The sequence below is a fragment of the Phodopus roborovskii genome, unplaced genomic scaffold (genome assembly GCF_943737965.1).
Source record: "Phodopus roborovskii unplaced genomic scaffold, PHOROB, whole genome shotgun sequence".
NCBI lineage: Eukaryota > Metazoa > Chordata > Mammalia > Rodentia > Cricetidae > Phodopus > Phodopus roborovskii.
This window is the reverse complement of record NW_026126525.1, coordinates 9,480,766-9,504,157: the sequence shown is the minus strand read 5'-3', so window position 1 is coordinate 9,504,157 and position 23,392 is coordinate 9,480,766. Positions and strand designations below refer to the sequence as shown.

At 42.2% G+C, this 23,392-nt stretch overlaps 1 protein-coding gene across 1 annotated transcript in view; it reads left to right on the top strand.

Moving 5' to 3' along the window:
• The first annotated feature begins 10,217 nt into the window (after nucleotides 1-10,217).
• The window catches only part of Anxa3 (annexin A3), a 58,323-nt gene continuing 45,148 nt past the window's right edge, over nucleotides 10,218-23,392 (top strand). The window contains exon 1 of the mRNA XM_051198187.1: nucleotides 10,218-10,270. Within this exon, the coding sequence (XP_051054144.1) occupies nucleotides 10,256-10,270 (15 nt within the window). The 5' untranslated portion in view covers nucleotides 10,218-10,255. The remainder of the gene's footprint in view (nucleotides 10,271-23,392) is intronic.

The following is a 23,392-nucleotide window of genomic DNA, read 5'->3' as shown; positions in this document are numbered from 1 at the left end:
TTCTGTTCTTTCAAGTCCCAAATAATCCCTCCCCTCCCTTGCGCATGTGAAGACAGCAATGATTTCATGTTCCTGCTAGTCCTTGGGAACTTGATGATGCTGGGGGAACACGATAATGTCACCCATATTGGAGAAACATGGTCACGTCACCCACACTTCTGCAAACACTGTATTAAGCTCTTTCATGGGTATACCACGTCTCTTCTACTTAAACTCATGTAGTCTTTGAACCCTGTAATTTTCAGCTGTAGTTTGTTTTTATTTCAACATAAAGCCCAAACACTTGAGCTCAAACCAAGAATCTATTTGAAATTTGCCATTCCAATTAATATTTAACAACTGGCTCATGGGAAGTCTTGCATGCAGCATTTATAGGCTTTTGTTAGCACATACTCCAACCTACCATCATCATTTCTCTAATGCAGAGCTGGGAAAAAATGAATCAAAGCACAATTTTATCCCATATTTTCACTACACGTGTGCAATAGGCGTAAGTACCCTCGAGAGTCCAGTAACACTAGCAAGTGATTTCTTCTGAATACCTTCTTATTCCCAGTGCTGGGGATTGAACCAAGACCTCCCCTCTGCACAGGCAAGTAGTGTTGCAGTCCCAGCACTACTTTGAAAACTTGTTTCCTTTGTTTCTGACTTACTGCATTAAGTTGTTATACATTCAGGTTTTACTTTATTTTAAAATATTTTTATTACTTCCTTGAGAATGTCATACATTGTATTTTTAACATATTCCACTTCCCTTCCCCTAACTCCATGAAGATTCATCACCCCAATTCTATACCCACCCAACTTTGTGCTATTTTTGTTATTTTATACCCATCAAGTCTAATTTGTTCTGCTTATATACTCTCAAGTGTGTGGCCATCCAAAGGAATATGGGTACACAATCTTAAAAAAAAAAAAAAAAAAAAAAACCAAAAACCTCACTCCCTTTCTGTGGAGGTTTGAATAGATATAGCCTCAATAGACATGTGTGTTTGAATGCTTGGCCCATAGGGAGTAGCACCATTAAGAGGTGTGGGCTTGTTGGAGGAAGTGTGTCACTGTGGAAGCAGGCTTTGAGGTCTCATATATGCTCAAGCTATGCCCAGTGTGACAGTTCACTTCCTGTTGCCTGTGGACCAAGATGTAAAACTCTCAGCTACCTTACCATATCTGCCTGCATGCTACCATGTTTGCTGCCATGATGATAACAGACTAAACCTCTGAACTGTAAGCCAGCCCCATTTACATATTTTCCTTTATAAGCGTTGCCATGGTCATGGTTTCTTCACAGCAATAGAAACTCAAACTAAAACACTTTCCAAGCAGCTATCAGTTACCAATAGCTCCTCAGTAGGAAGTGAAACTGTTGCCTACCTTCCCTCTCCAGGCTGGAATTTTGTCTTCTTTGAGCTTACACAGGTCTTGTGCATGCTGTCATATGTACAAGTGCCTTATTGTGGCCAGAAAACACTTTGGTTGTTTCCACCTAGCACCTCTGGCTTGTACACTCCTTTGTCCCCTCTCCTGCAGTGACCCTTGGGTCTTGGGAGAAGAGGGTATGATACAGACGCCCCACTATCTGTTTCTCTGCATACTTGCCAGTTGTGTGTCTTTGTGTTGATCAGAATCCATTGCCAAAAGAAGTTCCTCTAATGAGGTTGAGAAATGCTCTAATCTATGCGATGGCTTGAGAGTGGCCCACCTAGATTCATATGTCTGAATACTTGGTCCCCAGTTGGTGGAACTGTTTCAGAAGGAATAAGTGGAACGGCCTTGTTGGAGGGAGGTGTGCCACTGGGACAAGGCTTTCAGGTTTCAAAAGACTCATTCTCACTGCCTCACTGTTGTGTCTCAAGATATGAGCTCTCAGCTACTGCTCTAGCTAACAGCATGCCTGCCTTCCTGCTTTTATGCTCCCACCATGATGGACCTGGACTTTAACTTCTGACGCTCCTAAGTCCCAAGTAAACTCTTCTGTAAGTTGCTTTGGTCATGGTGTCTTCTCACAAAAATAGAAAACTAACTAGCATGGGTAGAACAAAACAACCATTAGGAATTGGTTTACAGAGTACTAGGCTCCCTTCTAAGGCCTATGACCTATCTACCCACACAGTTTGGGTCCTGATAACATGGGCTCCATCTTGTAGAGCAGGTCTCATATTCAATTTTTAAAAAAGTGATTGGTCACTCTCATGACATTCATGCCACCATTACACTAGTGGGAGTATCTTGTCAGGCTGGTTTTTATTGTAGCTCACAGGGTTCACAGATTGATATTAAAGGAGATGGCTAACACTAAAAACCTTATTTAAAAAATCATATGAAAAACTATTACTAATTGTATTTGCAGCTACTGCTGCATTGTCATCATAAAAAGAAAGAAAAGCTACTACAGCAGAAACTTCCTAGAATATAAATACGTAAAGACTTTAAATGCAGTTACCCAGCACTCGGGAGGCAGAGGCAGGTGGATCTCTGTGAGTTCGAGGCCAGCCTGGTCTACAGAGTAAGTGCCAGGACAGGTCCCCAAAGCAATACAGAGAAATCCTATCTCAAAAAAACAAAAAAGAAAAGAAAACAAAACAAAACCCCCCCAAAAAACAAAAACAAACGAACAAACAAACAAAAGAACAAACAAAACCCAATAAAACAAACAAAAAAAAAAACCAAAAAACAAAAAACAAAAAAACAACAACAAAAAAAATGTAGTTACCCAATAAGAAGCAGGATCCCTATTAGATACTACAGACCAACAAATAACAAGCTCAGTGGGTTACCTCTTTTGAAATTGTTGGCCATTAGGGTCCCAAATACCACAGGCTATTTGCCATTGTTTCTGGTTACCCTCCAGAACTTAAAAATAAAACCCTATTGCTGAAAACACCACAGGAGTGAATCACAGAACATGGAAAATCATGTTGGTACTAACCTAGAGGCTTCAACACACATTGCCTGACCTAATGGCTACCTTTCATGGTACTGGGAGGCGCTATGCATGCTCCCAGCAGAGAAAAGTAACCATCAATCTTGTATTTTTGCAATGGGATTTCCCTATATAGCTCAGATTAGTCTCAAACTTTTAGATTCAAACCATCCTCCTTCTTTAGCCTCCCTAGTACACGAAACTACAAACATACCATGGTGCCAGACTTCAAATTATTTCTTAGTAACTGCTGTGTTTAACAACCAACTATGACATCCTTTAAAACTTACCCATTGATTTTATATATTTCCAACATACAATATCAGAGAATAAATACTCTCAATCCAAAAGGGAGGAATGGGATTATAGCAAGGAAGAACTAAAGCAAGAGAGAAACCCAGCACGATAAATACTGAACAAACCCTACAGCTCCATGTATGACATTTGGGGCTCATGATGTAATCATCTTGGTTCCAAAAAGGCCTAGGTAGTGCCACCTCTCTAGCTTTGCAACCTGTACCACACTTTGCCTTCCTCTTGGACTAGCTGTAATTTGTTTCTGTAGCTTTCCTCAGTAGATGTACCCTGATTCTAGCAACTACAGCATCCTAGGGCCTCTACTGCAACTCAGGCTTCACCTATGCTAGAGTCATGGTTCAAGACTTGTATGAACCCCTCAGCCTTGCATGTTTCATGTCTGCAAAACCAGTACCATATGGGTAACACTGACAAATTCTGCTGCCAAGTAAAGATACAGGCTGGCAACCTTACATTGGCCTTTGTTTATTTGCCTTGGGGGAAATACTTCCTTATGCATGTTTTGTTTGTTTGTTTGTTTTTTAAAGAAAACCCCTCCAGAGGCAAGGTTTTGACTGTATATAAAATCAATACCTAAGTTTTCAGGGATGTCATAGTTGTTAAACACAGCAGTAATCAAAAAATTAAGTCAAAGCCTGGCACAGTAATATAGTATGTGTTTAGGCTTTCTCTCATTGTAGACCTGGATGAATAGAGTGTACAATAAGCATTACACATCCTGAATGTTAACCTACATAAAACTCCCCCCCAAAAAACAAATTAGCCCATTATTAATGCAGCCTTGCTCAAGTTCTTAGGACACAGGCCAGACCAAATGCAGCCAGGTTCTTTGTTCCCTAGCCCAGCACTTTATAGAGTCCTAGGTCCCCTCTGAAGCCTTTTGAGCAGCTCCACAGTCCACATTTCTCCTTCGTCTTCTGAGTTCCCATCACAGGGGTCTGGCAGATTCTCCTCCCAGTACTTTAGGACTTGAAACTTTCTCACATCACTCTAGCAAAACATTTCCCCAAATCCAAGAACCACGGCGTCAGAATTATCTCTGCAGTGACACTACTCAAGGTACCAATTTTCTATATAAGTTACTTTTCTTATTGTTGTGATAAAAATACTGCAGGAAGCAACTTAAGGAAGGAAAGGCTTATTTTGGCTCCATTGCATCTGCAGTCATGGAGCAGAAGGAACTGGATAATGGTTCTTGCCTTACTTCTCCTTTTTGTTCCGTCTTGTCCCTCAGCTCCTGGGATGGTGTTGATCTACATTTAAAGTGTGTCATAGTAGGGGTTTTTTATTGCTTTGAGGAGACACCAAGGCCATAGCAACTTCTATAAATAAAAATATTTAGTTGAGGTGCTCACTTATAGTTTCAGAGGTTCAGTCAATTATTATCAAGATGGTGGACATGGCGGTGTGCAGGAAGACCTTGACTCAGAGGTAACAGGAAGTTGACTGCCACACTGAGGGAAGCTTGAGCAAAATAGAGACCTCAAATCCCACCCCCACAATGATATACTTCCTCTAACAAGGCCACACCTCCTAATAATGCCACTCTCATTGGGTGCTGTTTTCTTTCAAACCACAAGGTGGATCTTCACACTTAATTAACCTAATCTAAGGGGAGTCATGGCAGGAACCCAGAGGGCAGGAACCTGGAAGCAGGAACTAATGCAGAGCCCATGAAGGACCACTAATTCCTATCTTGTCCTCTGTGACTCACTTAGTCTTACAAGCTTCCAGGACCACCAGCCCAGGGGTAGCACTACCCACAATGAACTGGGCCCTACTGTCTCTGTCACTAATTAAGACACTGCCTTAAATACTTGCCTGCCGTAGTCCCATCTTATGAAGGTTCCTTCCTCCCAGATGGCTCTAGCCTGTGTCGAGTTGACGTAATATTGACCATCATAGTGGGACTTTAATTTTTATCCTCCTTGACTTAGTGTGATTCTGAATGCCTTTAAAATACCATGGTGCCCCCTACAGTACCCCATCCCCAGCCTGGAGTCAACAGGCTTATAATAGGGACCCTCCAGACTCCAGAACTCAACATCTAGCTCTGCTATTCTTTCTGCATGATTTGACCTCCCTTGACTCTGTGCCTCCTTACTTGTAAAACAGGGATTAGAGTATAACAGCATCTACCTTGTAGCATGGCTATTTTTTAAATTAATTAATTATTTTTTTACATGTCGATCCCAGTTCCCTCTCCCTTCCTCCCTCCTTCTTACCCTCTCTGCCCCCTCACATGCACCCTGACCACTCTCCCTTCCCATCCCCTCACCCCAATTCCATATGTAGGGCAATGTCATCCAGGTGGAGTCATGTAGATCTGTCAAGTCATTTGAAGTAGGGACTAGGACTTCTGTCTCTAGGTTAAGGCAGTATCCCTCCATGGGTGATGTGTTCACAAGGTCCTTTTGTGCACCAGGAATACATCCTGGTTCCACTGTCTGAGGTCCCTTTAGGCTGCTCAGTCCTTCTGGCTGAGACCCATATTCAGGGGTGCCTGAGTCAGTCCCATGCTGGATTCCCAGCTATCAGTCTGGGGGCCGTTAGCTCCTCCTTGTTCAGGTAAGCTGTCTCTATGTGTTTTTTGCAACCTGGTCTTGTCCTCTCCCTCTGCATCTGGATTCTAGTTCAATTCAGTGTTTAGGTATGGGTGTTTGCTTCTGTTTCCAACAGGTACTAGATGAGGGCTCCATGATGGTAGATAAGTTAGTTGTTGATCTCACTATCAGGGAAGGGCATTTATGGTAGCCTCTCCACAGTTTCTCAAATTGTTAGTTGGTGGCAATCTTGTAGGTCTCTAGACCTTTCTTTAGGTTCAGTTTTCTCTTCAAACCAATAATGGCTCCTTCTTTTATGTTCTCTCTCTCTCTCTCTCTCTCTCTCTCTCTCTCTCTCTCTCTCTCTCTCTCTTCTGTCTTCTATTCCTACCCTGACTCAATCTTCCTAGACCTACTTGCTTTCCTCTCCTCCCCTTTTCTTTCTCCTACTTCTCTCTCCATTCACTGCCCCCCCCCCACACACACACATACTTCCCATGTGCTCTGGGGGACTTGTCCCTTCCCCCTTCTGTGAGGGACTTTATATGACTCTCTTAGAATACACCTTGTATTCTAGTTCCTCTGGTGGCTATTAAGCAGGATTTAGAATACTGCCTGGCATGAAGTACCCACGAGGTAAGTTATATGCAAAGTACTCTGAATCCACGATGTCTAGAAAACAAGCCAAACACTGAAGAAATAGAAAGGGGGGGGGGGAGAAAAAGGCGGAGGAATTGTTTGGATGCAGGGATTGGGGGTGGGGGGCTGTACTAGCTAGTGGCTGGAGCACAGCCTCCCGCATCTCTTGCTGGCTGGCCTGGGCGGTTGGTGAGTGGAGGCAGGAGGAGGGGCTGAGGAAGGGCGCGGTTGGTAGCAGTCTGAGTCGCCACACAGACTAGCCCAGGACCGATAGCGGAGTGCACACCTTTCCGCAGCTCTACTCCGGGAAGGGTAAGTTTCCTATGCTCACCCTGCTGCGCCCACGGAGCAGCGGATCCCAGCCTCGTCCCCGATGTCTGTGAGCGCGGCTAGATCCCTGCTCTCTCCCCTCCCTGTCCCTCCCACAAGCCCACTTCCCTTAGGTCGGAATGGAAGAGACTGAACCCAGGAGCGAAAGGGCGGTGCTGGGGGAAGTTACCAGATTCCGGGGCTTGGCGGCCCAAGACCCCATTCAAGGGATCCAGATATGATGCTAGGGCCCCCTCATTCCTAAACATCTTGGAAACTTCTAAACGATGGAAATGGGGGTGGGCCTCCGTGCCTCTGCTCAGAGTTGTGTGTTGAGAACTTTATCCCCCTTATTAGCTCATCACCCCCTCCACGTGTGAAGTTTATATTATTTTTTATATTTTTTAGAGGTAGGAGAAAAGTGAATTAAGAGTTGGGGAAACTCCGTTTTCCATGAAAAAGACAGTTTTCTATGGTTGCAACAGCATTCTTCCCCTAGACATGAATCACCACCAGGTCGCTTGAGTCAGCAGGTGAGGGATCCAGGTATGCGATTGCAAATGACCATATATAGAAGTTCTAGGTCCCTGAGCCCCTCTGAAGATAAGAAGTTGAGCAAGGGGCAAAATTCTTCGCTAAGAGGTGTGTTCAAGAGAAAGGTTTCTGCCCCAAAAGGAACTCCAGCTTCTATTCTTCCCAAACACCATCAAAATTAACTAAAAGGTTATTCTGTGAAGAATTGTTACTGGTTTTCCTGAAAGTGGAAGATTTCAGAGTGCCCAGAAAGGTAATTTTAAACTATAAGACAAGTTAGAACCCTGCTCCCAGAGCTGTTTGTGTTGAGAAATCTGTAGACAGAAGAGAGGGAGGAAGTACAAGGAAATTATGTAGCCGCAGTAATCGCTTTCAGGAAGGATGTGTTTAAAGTTCTATAGTTAGGTCATTTGGCCTCCACTGTGAAGTAATCCTTTCCTTTCTTTTTTTTCTTTTCTTTTCTTTTTTTTTTTTTTTTTTGGTTTCCCTGCTATGGAGCCTGTCCTGGAACTAGCTTTTGTAGACCAGGCTGGTCTCGAACTCACAGAGATCCACCTGCCTCTGCCTCCCAAGGACTAAGATTAAAGGCATGTGCCATCACCAACACCCAGCTGTTATCCTTTACTTTTTAAAAGTTTCAAGGGTAACTCAGTAATACTTCTTAGTAATTACCAAATTACATTGGCTCAATAAACACTGCATCAGTTGAATCAGGGCACCAGGATTAACAGTTCATTTTTGGAATTTGGATGCCTGGATTCAGTAGGATCCACCCATAGCTGTGTGGTGGACATTTTGTCATAGCCAGTGTCTTCCTAAGCAAAATGGAGACACTGCTATTAACGATGCCTCCCGAACCCACTGGGTTATGCTGAGGTTTATGTTTAAATAAATTATTGCATGAGTTCCCCCCACCCCCATATGCACCAGTGGATGAACATTACACAACCCCCCCTTTGTGAAACTCACATTCTAATACTTTTCCTACTTGACACTTAGCAAAAACACAAGATGCCGGCTGGCATTACAACTTAACGTTTTTTTCAGCAACAGCCTTCTCTCTGTTTTACATATGAGGAAATCCTTACTCAAACTATGTTTCACATTAAGAGATGTGTTAGCTTTTTGTCCAAATACTGGAGAGAAAAACAATTTACCAGAAGGAAAGGTATTTTTTAGCTCATGGTTTTAGAGGTTTTAGATCAATTCTGCTCAAATGGCTCCATTACTTAGTGCCCCAGGTGAGGCAGGACATGCTGGTAACAGTCGCAGAGGAGGCCCACCTCATGGCCACGAAGAAGCAGAGTAGGAGAAAGTGGTGCCTGGGGCAAAATAGAGACTTGTAAGGCATGCTGTCAGGGACCCACTCCCTTGAGGGAGTCTAACCCAGTAAGTTTCCATCATTTCCCAACTGCCCATTATGAAGCCATCAATGGGTTGACTTCCCGCTGAGGTTAGAGTGACCAATCATGACCCAGTTGTTCATGAAACGTCCCTTCTCTGAACACTGCTGCCTTCAGGACCAACATGGAAATTCTTGTTCTGTGTGACACCGAGAAGCAATCTTATATCATGCCCACTGTCTACTCTATAAAGAGAGACAAAGGGTGAGACTCTAACCAGAGAGCTGACTGTGTAAAGTACAGAGAATGGGCAAAATCAAGGGCTAAATATTTCCAGGGACTATTGATGTGATTTCCTGCTGAACTTTGTCCTTGAGCTGCCATTTAATTTTTAGAATACTTTGTTACCAGGAAGGGTGGGGGCAGCCTGTATTTCTAAATCAACCCTGGAGCCAGGCCAATAGGCCTGAGTAATATCCACTATGTGTGCCTGGGTCCAAGGAAGTTGCCTTTTTCATGTCTGTATCTACTTAGGACTAGCCTGGCTTCCTCAAAGACAGAGATAGATATTTATTACAGGCTGCATAGGCTAGGACCCTGGAAAATGTACAGGTAAGGAATCTGCCCAAAGCCAGCTGGGATTATCGTAGGAAGTTGAGGAAGCTTCCTGGGTTTTTGTTTATTCTTCCCCCACCACCCACTATGATGTCAACTTTTCCAGGTTAAAAGAAATCAGTACTAGACATGGTTATCCTGGCTTTGTTGTTGTCATTTTGAGATGTGATGTCCTTGTGTAGACCAGGTGATCAGGTGACTCTTCTGCCCCAGCCTCTCACAGGCAGACATGGACACTGCCCAACTACTAGATTTAAATAAGTAAAAATAGGCGTCTCAGAAAATCTTCCTTTGAGACACTGATGTGGAGAGCTGAATTCTTGTCTTGGAGTCCTCAAAAGTCCAGGTCGAACATGATCCCCTTGTAGATGTTGCAAGCCAAGTGAAGGGGTGGTAAGGGAAGACACCCTGGTCCCTCCCTTTGACTACCACACTATTGAAATGGTGGTCTTCAAAGACTTAAAATTTCCCCAGAAGTCTCATGCTGGGAGAAGGAAAGGGAAGCCAGACAACTTGTCTCCCAAGGAGAGATTTAACAAAGTTTTGACAATTTACAGGACAAACTAGAGCAAAGACAGTGAAGGCCGGACCCCTGCCTTAATCAGACCATGCTGCTTAACTGCGCATGCCTCCTGCTCCGCCCAATCACTGAAGGCAAACGTGGGGTTTCTGCATTTTGTTTTTCTTCCCAACCAGTGGCTCTGAATAAATCTCCTTTCTCTACTGTTCACTATTGCCTGTCTCTTTCTCATTGGTGTTCTAAGGACAGGTGGCCAGAACTGAAGGACTCTGCTAATATTCAGAATTTGGGAAGTGCCTTGTAAATGCTTGCCCTGGGATTGGCTTTCCCGAGATCAGATTCACACCCTCTTCCAGAGAAGTTTCTATTGATTATTGATATCTGCTTTCTGGGTTTACATTAGGAGTTGGACTGAAATTGTTGTGTTCAGAATCACAACACAGCTTGTTCAGTTTATGTTGTTTCTTTTATAGATTACTGTGATTTCAGCTTGAGAACAAGGTGGACGATCATGGCATCTCTCTGGGTGAGTAAAAGAGCTAAGTCTCCACAACATGACAACTTATGTGAGTCATAGAAAAACCAAACTACTAGGAAATAAAGGTGAAAGTTGATTAACTCTCTGTCTCTCTCTCTCTCTCACACACACACACATACACACACATATACACACACACACTTCATAAATATGACAGAGTTAGAGGATATCTAAAAATATTAAGTTATAAAAGAATATATTATAAGAAAGTATGGTACATATGTCTGTAATTTTAGAACTCTGAAAGTTAAGGCAATGAGATGTCAAGTTTAAGGATAGACTGAGCTATTTAGGGAGAATTTATCTACAAAGGACTAGTGGTGAAGAATGTACTAGAAGGGCTGGAGTCATGATTCAATCGTGCACTTGCATGCTGAGGACTGGGCTTTGGTTCCCAAAATCCATATCAGGCTGCTTACCATTGCCGGTAGCTTCAGCCTCATGGGATCCAACACGGAGGATACCTGTACTTATGTGCATACAGCCCCCCTCACCAACCTACCCCACACACAGGTAAGCAGTTTTTAAAGGTATTATAAAGTTCCACACTTGGCAAAGAGGCCTTAACAGAGAATAAATTTAGGGTAACTCAACATGTATAACAGTAAAGATGACATTTACTACCGGACAAGAAAAGATAGTTTCTTCTGTTGGTTAAATTAGAGAGACTTCTAGCTCATTGGGGGAAAAGTAAATCTATCTCCATCTCCCTCCTTACATTAAAATAAATTTTAGATGTACAAAATATAGAAAGGAGTAAAGGGTTTGTGCTGGCAAGCCCCAGGTCCTGTGAGAGACCCTGTGTCAAAAATAAGGTGAACGGCTCCTGAGGAACGACATCAGATGTTTTATGTCCTCCGAGTGTACCTGCACACACATGTACCTACACAGCTTTGAGCATGTATACACACACACACACACACACACACACTACATAAATAAATACATTTGCACATGTAGATAAACAAAGAAAATAAATTCAAGTGGATCTTTTGGAATTAATTTTGAATAGGGAATTACAACCAGAAGCCTATAATGCAAAAGCCTAAAAAAGTTTTATCTGTTTATGTATAAATTTGTAATGTGGCAGCAACAGAGTCAGTAAAGCCAGAAGAAAACCTCCAGGGAGAGATATTTGTGAATTTATGTTGTGAATTATGCTATAGAAATTTATTTCTATAACATACAAATGACTTGAATAAAGCAATTTGTAAAAATTATCTCAGTGGGAAAATGGGAAACTGTATATTACAAAGTAGCATATGAAAAGGATCACAAGTGTCCAGTACATGTATAGACACAACCTCTCAGAACCAAAACAAACAACCAAACAAAACAAAAAAACACCTAGCACAATAAAGTACTATTTTCTACCTAAGAAGTAGGTAAGGAAAAGTTGTGCACTCAACAGGAACTCTCAAACTGTTCTTAGGATACTATGTTATACCTTTTATAGTATATACCTTTTTTTATACTATGTTATAGTATGTTGTAGTATTTGGGTCAACATCTGTCAATGTTAAATGTTTGTGTACTTTACCCCAGTAATTCTATTTCTCATTATATGTCATAAATGTGAATAAGGTTGAAAATGTGAGCAACAGCATATGCAGACATTGTAAATGAACATCTAATAGGCAAAACTGCTTATTTTTAATTCTCAGCCATTTTTAATGTAACCATTAAAAAGAATGTGGGGAAAATATTTAGCTCTATGGAATGACATCAGGAACTATACCAAAATGTGTTACTCAATGAAAAACTCAAGTTACAGGACTAGTAGATACAGTGGCTCTGTACAAAAGAGAGGGCATGAAAGAGATCTGCTGTGTTGCTGACAACTCCCTAGGTGGTACATGGGGTCGCTGGTTCTTGCCAGTGTCTCCCTCTCTACTTGTTCCTTTAAGCCATGAACACACATTTTTATGAGTATGAGAAGTTGAAAGAAAAGCATGCAGAGATGTGGCATGCCCTTGAGAGGGCCAGTGCAGGGGGAAATGTTCTATGCACTAGTCAAGAAGTTAACCTTGTCTCTTTCCATATCTGAAAGCCAGCCCTTCCGACTTTAAGCATCTCTAACAGAGCCAGGGTCGGGTGAAAAGATGTTTCTCAAAATGCTAGCCCTGGTCCACAGGAAAATCGACATGGGGTTCACTGACACATGCAATGGGCTGAGAGACCTATTTGATGTGAGACATGGGGTGTTTTGTGAGACTGTTGTAGTCAGTCATACAAATGACTATAAACTGAGAATGTAAACCACATAGCTGGCCATGTTTCATGTTTCTCCATGTCAGAGTGCTCACCTAGTTTGTGCTAGGTTCTAGGTTCCATCCTCAGGACTGCATTCAGAATGTTTGCTGCATGTGGTCACACATAACCTATAACCCCAGTATTTGTGCAGTCTGTCAGGAATTCAAAGTCATTCTCTGCTACATAGAAAGTTCAAGACAGGTTGGGGTACTTTAGTGCCATACCCACCACACACACACACACACATACACACACACACACACACACACACACACACACACACACACACACACAAAACAAGTCTCTTTAATTATCCCACAGTTCTATCTGCAGTATGAACTGACTCTCATGGCAGTATATTTTTCAATAGCTAAGAAGTAAAAGCAACACAATATGTTCTATATGTACAGTATAGAGCTTCATCCTTAAAATGGTAGGGATCTTAAAAATGGGTGAAGCCTCAGCATGCTCAGCTAGTAAAGTGAGACAGTCATGGGAAGATAAACATTGCATAATTCCTCTTATGTAAGATATCTAAAGAAATACACAGAGAGCACAGGAGGGCAAAAGGACATTGTTGTTAAGACAGTATAGAATTTGTGTTCTATAAAATGATATGGTTCTGGAATTGCTTCAGAACAATATGAATATTCTCATTATTACTGAATTATGTATTTTAGAAGGGTTAAATTTTACACAAAATTCATATTTAAGGGTTTAATATCCTTATGTATATATGTATATGTGTGTGTTCACATGACATATATGTGTTCACATGTATGTACATGTGTCTAAGTGCTTGTGAACTTGTGAGCCTGAATGTGAGGGCTGTAATGAAGGGTGCAGTAAGGAAACCATGGAAAAGATTTTGATTGTAGGTAGAGGCAGAGAAGAGCTAGAGGCATCTGGAACAGCAAGAGCTGAGAGAGCAGGAAGCAGACATTGTCATGGCCAGGGCTATGATGGGAGACAAGAACAGTAAGGTGGGGGTAAACCTTCCAGGAACTGGTATCTAGGAAGAGGAAAGTCCATGAAGTCCAGAGAACCACAACAATCTGTGAATTAGGGTAGTGGAGCAGGAGTAGGGGAGAGAGAGGGCAAGGAGGCTAGCAATAAAGATGGCGGACTTCTGGCTTATGTCTCATGCTCCTGACTTGAGACAAAGGCCTAGCATGCTTTTCTGGCTAGCAGGGTTCCCCTCTGGCTGACTTGACCCAAGATGCCCAAATAATATTCCTGAGTCCGACCGTGTTTACCTGAAGGTGTGGAATCTATCAGCCTCCTTTACTTTAACCTGATCAACCCAAAATTAAGGAAAGGATCTCTTCTCTGGCCACCAAAACCAGTTAAAGCCTCCAGCCCTCCAGAGAAAAATGGATCTATTCTGCAGGGAATCTTTCTCTGTGAGTGCTTTTGCTTTTCTCTCTTTCTCTGTCTGTCTGTCTGTCTGTCTGTCTGTCTGTTTCTCTCTCTCTCACTCTGTCTCTCTGTGCACGTGTACAAACACACACACACAAACACACACACTCTTCTACTTTTATAATAAAATCTGTTACCTGTTGCTGCCCATTGTGTCTGGAATTTCCCTGCCTTTTAAACTCTCTCACCTGTGGAGAAAATGGTCACGACTCCTAAACAGAAAGACCCCTGTCTCTGACCCATAGCACTGGTATCACAGGCACACCCTGCTGCTTAGGGCCTGCACACCTGTGCTGAGGATAGGAACGCTGTCCCTCCTGCTCATAAAGCAAGCACTTTACTGACTAGGTTACCTCCCAGCCCTCTGGGTTTATATTCTTACCAGAAAGTCCTGTTGTGACACAGATTTGCTGCCCTAGTCACACATGGACCAGTTGCTGTGGCCCTGGGTTGCTGCAAGAAAAAAAGTAATCTTTGTTGCATGGTTGACTGAGGAGAATTTTGGGAGCTGCCTCCACTTGGAGGCAGCAGGGGACCTCGTAGGGAGAGGGAGGCAACTGCTCTTAGTTGGGTGATGAAGAAGGGGAATCCTCGGGTTGTATGACACAAGCAGAAATGAGCATCACACCACTTCCTGAGTCACAATTCTCTAGGGAAAGGCCCTGTGCTCCATTGGAGGCTTGGGGATCCTTAACTTAGGACATCAAAAGGTCATTGACTGGACAACCTCACTTCTGCACATGTTCATCGTTACAAAGCTGATTCCAAGCCGCTCTCGAGAGGATTCCAGGTGCATTACATAAAAGACAACTTAAGAACTTTGTTATTTGAGGAATTTGTGTCCAAGGCTGAAGCTGAGCCCATTCTCGGTGTTTTTCTTTTCCTCCTTACACACAAAAGCAAATACACACCCAAGTACAAATCTGTGATCCAAGTACAAATTGGATCCACCCATTCCTGCACTTCGCTAGGTCAGTTTGAGGTTACCAGTGTGTAGCTGGCTTATTGTAATTAACTCAGGTTTAAAAGGGAAACTTGGGAAGGTATGAGAAAGGCAGGAGCCTCCCATTCTGGAGTCTGGTTGGAGTCTTCGCTAGCCCAAAGTCACAAATTCCAGCACGATAGATAACGTTGGCTGTAAAAATTGCCTCTGTAGAGACCCCCCCCCCTTTTTTTAATGGAACTATTTCAAATAAGAATGTTAAAATAGGTGTCTACTATGCTGAAGAACTAAGTGTATGACCTTTGAGTCTTTTCCTAGTGAGAACTCAATTTTCTGGGAATCTCAAAAACAAGACTGAACTTGGTCTACAGTAAAAAGTCCATAGTTTTCCCTCATTAGCTGAAATCCTATTTAATAGCTCACTTACCAAAGGGGAAGAGTAAGCAACCCTTGAGATGTAAGGACTGTCTATGTAAAAGATCACTCCCACACTTGAACATGCACTACCCTTCTCCAACACACCTCTTTCTCCCTAGTGCATCAGGCTTCATGATGGCTCATCCCAAAATTCCTTACTGTGGTGCAGTCAGGAATCCGGCTTCACCTGAGGTCTCTGGACAAACTCCTCAGCTTGTGTCTCTGGGTCCTGCTCTCACAGCCTCCGGCAGAATAAAGCCAAGGAAGAATCCTCAGGCACTTTTTTGGTACATTTCTCTGAGGAAGGAATGCCTGATTTCTCTTGATTTCTGGGGGACAGTGTTGAAACTCTGCTAGTACTTTGGATAAATAATCTCTGTTGCTTCGGTATGTCTTTTGTTCTGGAGTTTAAAGTCTTTGTTTAAGTTTGATCTGTCCCCTGTCTAAGGGCCTGATACCTTATCAGTTTGTACTCCTGGACCTCATAGTTCCCTGTGTTTGGCCTTGAAGGTAGAATTGAAAAATAAAAAATATTTATTTTGTTTGTATTTGTGTGTATATGCATGCGTCTCTGTGTGTATGCACCTGTGCTCAGGAGCCTTGGAAGGCCAGAGGTGTCTGAGCACCTGAAGCTGGGGTTGCAGAGGGCTGCGAACTGCCTAATGTGAGTGCTAGAAGCCAGGGAGCCATCTCTCCAGCTCAGGGTTGTAACTTCCTATAAAGATACACTGACAGGGCCTGGGGAGGTGGCTTAGTGGCCAAGTGCACTAGGTGCTCTTCTAGAGGATCTGGGTTCAATTCCCAGCACCTACGTGGTGGGTCATAACTGCCTCTAGTGGATTTTTCTATCCTCTGCAGACATAAACATGGTACATGAACATATATGTAGGTGAAACACTTAAGCACATAAAATAAAACACAATTATTTAAAGAAGACCTAATATGTATGTGTGTGTCCATGCTTCTCCATGCCCCTCCCCTGTGGGAGCAGAACATACTGCCCTGCCTACATGTTAGCATCCCCTGAGTTCCCCCTGAGCCTCAGTGGCCAAAGTTTGAACTGGGCACAATGGATTAAATTATTAACTTGTTGTTATATCATTGAATTCAATATTTAGACTCCTTTCTTTCCCAAGAAGTGGTGCTGACTCCAATCCCAGCCCTCTAAATTACATAGTCTTTCTGGCTACCAGCTACCATCCTGAAACTGTCAAAGGACCAATGATGAGTCACCCCCATCACAAACAAAGGCATTCCTGCCACTCAGGAAATTCCAGGGGTTTTCAAACTGTTTGCCAAGAATCAGGACTAAGCCAAACATATCCTCATTAAACCACAGTGCAACTCATGTTGCAGCTCTGAGTTTGCAAAATAACACCTGCTTTTCTTTTTAAATTATTATTTATTTTTCTTAGTTTACATATTGATCCCAGTTCCCTCTCCCTCCTTCCCTCCCTCCCATCCCCCTGACCACTCTCCCATTCCCCCCCCCCCCCGCTCCACAAGGAGGTTGGTGACTACCAGGAGGGGTCAACAAAATCTGTCAAGTCATTTGGAGTAGGGGAATAGACCCTCCCTCCTGCCTCTAGGTTAAGGGAGTATCCCTCCATGGGGAACGTGCTCCCAAAGTTCTTTTGTGCACCAGGGATACATCTTGGTTCCACTGTCTGAGGTCCCTTAGACTGCCCAGATCTTCTAACTGAGACCCATGTTCAGGGGGTCTGAGTCAGTCCCATGCTGGATTCCCAGCTGTCAATCTGGGGTCCCATTAACTCCCCCTTGTTCAGGTCAGCTGTCTCTGTGAGTTTCTATAGCCTGGTCTTGTCCTCCCTCTCTACATCTCCAGTTCAGCTCAGTGTTTAGCTGTGGGTGTCTGCTTCTGTTTCCATCAGCTACTAGATGAGGGCTCTATGATGGTGGATAAGTTGGTCATTAATCTCATTGTCAGGGAAGGGCATTTATGGTAGCCTTTCCACTGTTGCTCAAATTGTTAGTTGGGGTCAGTCTTGTAGGTCTCTGGACATTTCTCTAGAGTCAGTTTTCTCTTCAAATCTATAATGGCTCCCTCTTTTATGCTCTCTCTCTCTCTCTCTCTCTCTCTCTCTCTCTCTCTCTCTCTCTTTCTCTCCTCTTGTCTATTCCTCCCCTGACTCAATCTTCCTAGTCCCACGTGCATTCCTCTCCTCCTCTTCTCTTTCTCCTAGCTCCCTCTCCACTCCTTGGCCCCCCTCCCAATATGCTCATGAGATCTTGTCCCTTTCCCCCTTCTGAGAGGGACCTTGTATGAATCGCTTAGATTCCTCCTTGTATCCTAGTTCCTCTGGTGGTGTGAATTATAGGCTTGTGATCCATTGTTCTATGTCTAAAACCCATATATGAGTGAGTACATACCATGTTCCTCTTTTTGTGGTTGGGTTACCTCATTCAGGATGGTTTCTTCAAGTTACATCCATTTGCCTGCAAATTTCAAGGTTACATTGTTCCCCCCTCCAACCCCCACAGAGTAGTATTCATTGTGTAAATGGGCCACATCTTCATTATCCATTCTTCTGATTAGGGGCATCTAGGTTCTTTCCAGGTTCTTGCTATACAAATAATGCTGCTACGAACATAGTTGAACAGATGTCTTTGTTGCATGGATGTGGATCATTTAGGTATATGCCTAAGAGGGGGATTGCCAGGTCCTGTGGTAGACTGATTCTCATTTTGCTGAGGAACTGCCTTATTGATCTCCAAAATGGCTGTACAAGTTTGCACTCCCACCAGCAGTGGAGGAGTGTTCCCCTTTCTCCACATCTTCTCCAGCATAAATTGTCATTGGTGTTTCTAATTTTAGCCATTCTGGCAGGAGTAAGATGGTATCTCAGAGTTGTTTTGATTTGCATTTCCCTGATATCTGAGGATGTTGAGCACTTTCTTAAGTGTCTTTCAGCCTTTTTGATCTCCTCTATTGAGAGTTCTCTATTCAGTTCTATACCCCATTTTTTTTTTAAATAGGGTTATTTGGTGTTTTATTGACTAGTTTCTTGAGTTCTTTGTATATTTTGGAAATCAGCCCTTTGTTGGATGTAGGATTGGTGAAAATCTTTCCCCAGTCTGTGGGCTGCCCTTTGGTCTTGTCAGCTGTGTCTTTTGCCTTACAGACGCTTCTCAGTTTAAGGAGGTCCCATTTATTAATTGTCGATCTCAGTGTCTGTGCTACTGGAGTTATGTTCAGGAAGCGGTCTCCTTTACCAGTTTGTTCAAGTTTCTCTTCTAAGAGGTTCAGTGTGGCTACATTTATGGTCTTTGGTCCATTTGGATTTGAGTTTTGCACATGGCAATAAACATGGGTCTATCTGCAATCTTCTACACACCATCATTAAGTTGTGCCAGCACCGTTTGTTGAAGATGCTTTCCTCCTTCCATTGTATACTTTTAGCTGTTTTGTCAAAAATCAGGTGTTCATAGGTATGTGGGTTAATATCAGGATTTTCAATTCAATTCAATTGGTCTACCTGCCTATTTTTAGGACAAAAGCTCTATAGTAGAGCTTGAAGTTGGGGGTGGTGATTCCTCCTGAAGTTCCTTTATTGTATAGGATAGTTTTTGCTATCCTGGGTCTTTTGTTTTTTTCCATATAAAGTTGATTATTATCCTTTCAAGGTCAGTGAAGAATTGTGCTGGGATTTTGATGGAGATTTCATTGAATCTGTAGATTGCTTTTGGCATGATTGCTAGTTTTACTATGTTTATCCTACTTATCCAAGAGCATGGAATATCTTTCCATTTTCTAATATCTTCTTTAATTTCTTTCTTTAAAGACACAAATTTCTTGCTATATAGGTCTTTCACTTGTTTGGTAAGCGTTACCCCAAGATACTTCATGTTGTTTGTGGCTATTGTAAAGGGTGATGTTTCTCAGATTTCTTTCTCAGCCCCTTTGTCGTCTGAATAAGGTAGGGCTACTGACTTTTTTTTTTTTTTTTTTTTTTTTTTTTTTTTGAGTTTATATTGTATCCTGCTAGTTTGCCGAAGGTGTTTATCAGCCATAGGAGTTCCATGGTAGAGTTTTTTTGTTGTTTTTTTTTGGGGGGGTCGCTTATGTAAACTAGCATATCATCTGCAAATAGTGACAGTTTGACTTCTTCCTTTCCAATTTGGATCCCCTTGATCTCCTTTTGTGTCTTATTGCTTTAGCTAGAACTTCAAGTACAATATTGAAGAGATATGGAGAGAGTGAACAACCTTGTCTTGTTCCTGATTTTAGAGGAATTGCATTAAGTTTCTCTCCATTCAGTTTGATGTTGGCTATTGGTTTACTGTATATTGCTTTTATCATGTTTAGGTATTTTCCTGTTATCCTCTTCAAGGTCCTCTTCAAGACCTTTGTCATGAAAGAGTGTTGAATTTTGTCAAAAGCTTTTTCAGCATCTAGTGAGATGATCATGTGGTTTTTCTTTTTAATTTTGTTTATATGGTGGGTCACATTGATAGATTTTCCTATATTGAACCATCCCTGCAATGCAGGGATGAAGCCTACTTGGTCACAGTGGATGATTTCTCTGATGTGTTCTTGGATTTTATTTGCCAGTATTTTATTGAGTATTTTTGCATCAATATTCATGAAGGATATTAGTCTGTAGTTCTCTTTCTTAGTTGTGTCTTGGGAACAAAGGTGTTTGTGGCCTCGTAAAAAGAGTTTGGTAATGAACCTTCTGTTTCTATTGTGTGGAACAATTTGAGGAGTATTGGTAACAGCTCTTTTTTGAATTTCTGGTAGAATTCTACACTGAAGCCATCTGGCCCTGAGCTTTTTTTTTTTTTTTTTTTTTTTTTTTTTTGTTGGGAGGCTTTTGATGACTGCTTCTATTTCATTAGGGGTTATAGTTCTATTTAAGTTGCTTATCTGTTTTTTATTTAATTTTGGTAAGTGACAGTTAGCCAGAAATTTGTCCATTTCCTTTGAATTTTCAATTTTTGTGGAATACAGGTTTTCAAAGTATGACCTGAAAATTGTCTGGATTTCCTCTGTGTCTGTTGTTATGTCCTCCTTTTCATTTCTGATTTTGTCAATTTGCATCTTCTCTCTCTGATTTTTCGTTGATTTTCTCGATAAACCAACTCTTTGTTGTATTGAGTTTTTGTATTGTTTTCCTGGTTTCTACTTTATTGATTTCAGCCCTCAAATTGATTATTTCTTGGTGTCTACTCCTCCAGGGTTAGTTTACACCTTTTTCTTCTAAGGCTTTCCGTTGTGCTGTTAATTCTCTAATGTGATTATCCTCCATTTTCTTCATATGAGCACTTAGTGCAATGAACTTCCCTTGTAACATTGCTTTCAAGGTATCCCATAAGTTCTGATATGTTGTGTCCTCATTCTCATTGAATTCTAGGAAGTCTTTAATTTCTTTCTTTCTTCTTTGACCCAGGTATGGTGCAATTGCGTATTTTTCAGTTTCCATGAGTTTGTAAGGTTTCTGCAATTTTGTTGTTGTTGAATTCCAACTTTGAAGTATGGTGGTCTTATAAGAGACAGGGGACTATTCCAATTTTTTTTTTTTTGAGGTTTGTTATGTTGCTGAATATGTGGTTGATTTTAGAGAAGGTTCCATGTGGAGCTGAGAAGAAGTTATATTCTTATGTGTTTGGATGAAATGTCCTATAGATGTCTGTTAAACCCAATTGAGACATAACTTCTGTGAGTTCTTTTGTTTCTTTGTTAAGTTTCTGTCTGATTGTCCTGTCTAGTGGTGAGACTGGGTTTTGAAGTCTCCCATTACGAGTATGTGAGGTTTTACGTGAACTTTGAATTTTAGTAGCCTTTCTTTTATGATTGTACTTGGGGCATAGATGTTCAGAATTGAGACTTTGTGCTGATGGATTTCTCCTGTGATGTATACGAAATGACCTTCTTTATCTCTTTTGATTGATTTTGGTTTGAAATCTAACTTGTTAGATAGTAGGATAGCTACACCTGCTTGCTTCTTGGGTCCATTTGATTGGAAGATCTTTTCCCAACCCTTTACCCTGAGGTAATGTCTGTCTTTGAATCTTAGGTGTGTTTCTTGTATGCAGAAGGATGGATTCTGTCTTCGTATCCATTCTGTTAGCCTGTGTCTTTTTATAGGCAAGTTAAGACCATTAATGTTGAGGGAAAGTAAGGACCATTCATTGTTAATTCTTGTTTGTTTTAGATTTGTTGTTGGTGATGGTATTGTGAGTTATTTGCCTTGCTTTATCCTTTGGGTTCTGGTGAATTGGGATTATCTATTGCCTATGTCTTTGTGAGCGTAGTTACCTTCCTTGGGTTGGAGTTTTCCTTCCAGAACTTTCTGTAGGGCTGGATTTGTAGATACATATTGTGAAAATCTGGCTTTGTCATTAAATATCTTATTTTCTTTGTCTATAATGATGGAGAGTTTTTCTGGGTATAGTAGCCTGGGCTGGCATCCATGGACTCTTAGTACTTGTAGAACATCTATCCAGGACCTTCTGGCCTTGAGGGTTTCCATGGAGAAGTCAGGTGTAATTTTGATAGGTCTGCCTTTATATGTTACCTGTCCTTTTTCCTTCACTGCTCTTAATATTCTTTCTTTATTTTATATGTTAGATGTTTTGATTATTATGTGTTGAGGGGTCTTTTTCCTTTGGCCCAGTCTATTTGGTGTTAGGTATGCTTCTTGTACTTTCATGGGCATGTCCTTCTTCAGATTGGGAAAGTTTTCTTCAATTATTTTGTTGAGTATGTTTTCTGCACCTTTGTGCTGGGCTTCCTCACCTTCTTCTGTGCCTATTATTCTTAGGTTTGGCCTTTTCACGGTGTCCCACATTTCCTGGATGTTTTGTGTTAAGGATTTGTTGGATTTAAGATTTTCTTTGGTCGATGACTCTATTTCTTCTAGTTTATCTTCAGCGCCTGAGATTCTCTCTTTGATCTCTTGTGTTCTGTTGGTTATGCTTGCATCTGTAGTTCCTGATTGTTTGCCCAGTTTTTCTATTTCCAGCATTCCCTCAGTTTGCATTTTCTTTATTGTCTTTATTTCAGTTTTCAAGTCTTGAACTGTTTGAGTTATTTGCTTCACCTGTTTGATTGTTTTTTCTTGGCATTCCTTACTTTCTTTAAGAGATTTGTTCATTTATTCCAATTTTTGTTTTTTCTTCAATTTCTTTATGAGATTTTCTCATATCATCTTTGAAGTTATTTTTTAAGTCATTCTCTTCTGCTTCATCTGCTTTGTTGTGTTTAGGTCTAGTTGGTTTAGAGTTTCTAGATTCTGGTAATGTTTTGCTTGTCTTTCTATTGTTAGGTGTTTTCTTGTATTGCTGTCTTCCCATCACTTCTTCCAGTGGGTACAAGTGGAGTCTCTTTCTATGCTACTCTCCTGGTTGGCATAGGTGTGTCAGGAGTTCGATGTCTGTAGCACTGGGTGGTCCAAGCTCTCTAGGATATCTCTCCTCAGGCAGGGGCCCAGTGATGGGCGTCAAAGATCAGGCAGAAGGGGACTCAGGGTGGTCCTCTGGCAGAGGCCTGGCGATGGAGTCAAAGATCTGGCAGGCTGGGATTCAGGGTGATCCTGAGTTTATAAGTGAGTCTCTGGTGGAGGCCCAATGCTCTGGCAGAGACCCAGCCATGGGGTCAAAGACCAGGCAAGCAGGGACTCTGGGTGGTCCTGAGTGGATAGGCGGGTTTAGTGTGCTCAGACCAGATCCAGCAAGTTCCCCGGAGGTGGATGGGTTGTTGGAATTGCTCTCTGGCACAGTGCTTAACCAGAGCAGTGGAACAGTGGGCTCAGTAGGGCACAGGTGGGGGGGGGAAGGGCAGGTTCTGGGTTGGGGGTTTGTGGATCAGAGTACTAGGACTGTTCTCTCTGATGACAGGATATAGATGGGAGCGAGATTCAGGGCTAACCCAGGGAGTTCCCTGTAGTGGGATATTCACTTTGTCTCCTTCTGTGGCACTGACCACGCCCATTGGGGGGGTGGAGCCATGGGCGGAAGTGACCTGTGGAAGGAGGTCGGAGGGGGCCAGGAAAGGCGCTCTCTTTCTGGCATGACTCGGACAGGAGAGGATCGGGTTGAATTTCCTGGTGTTCATC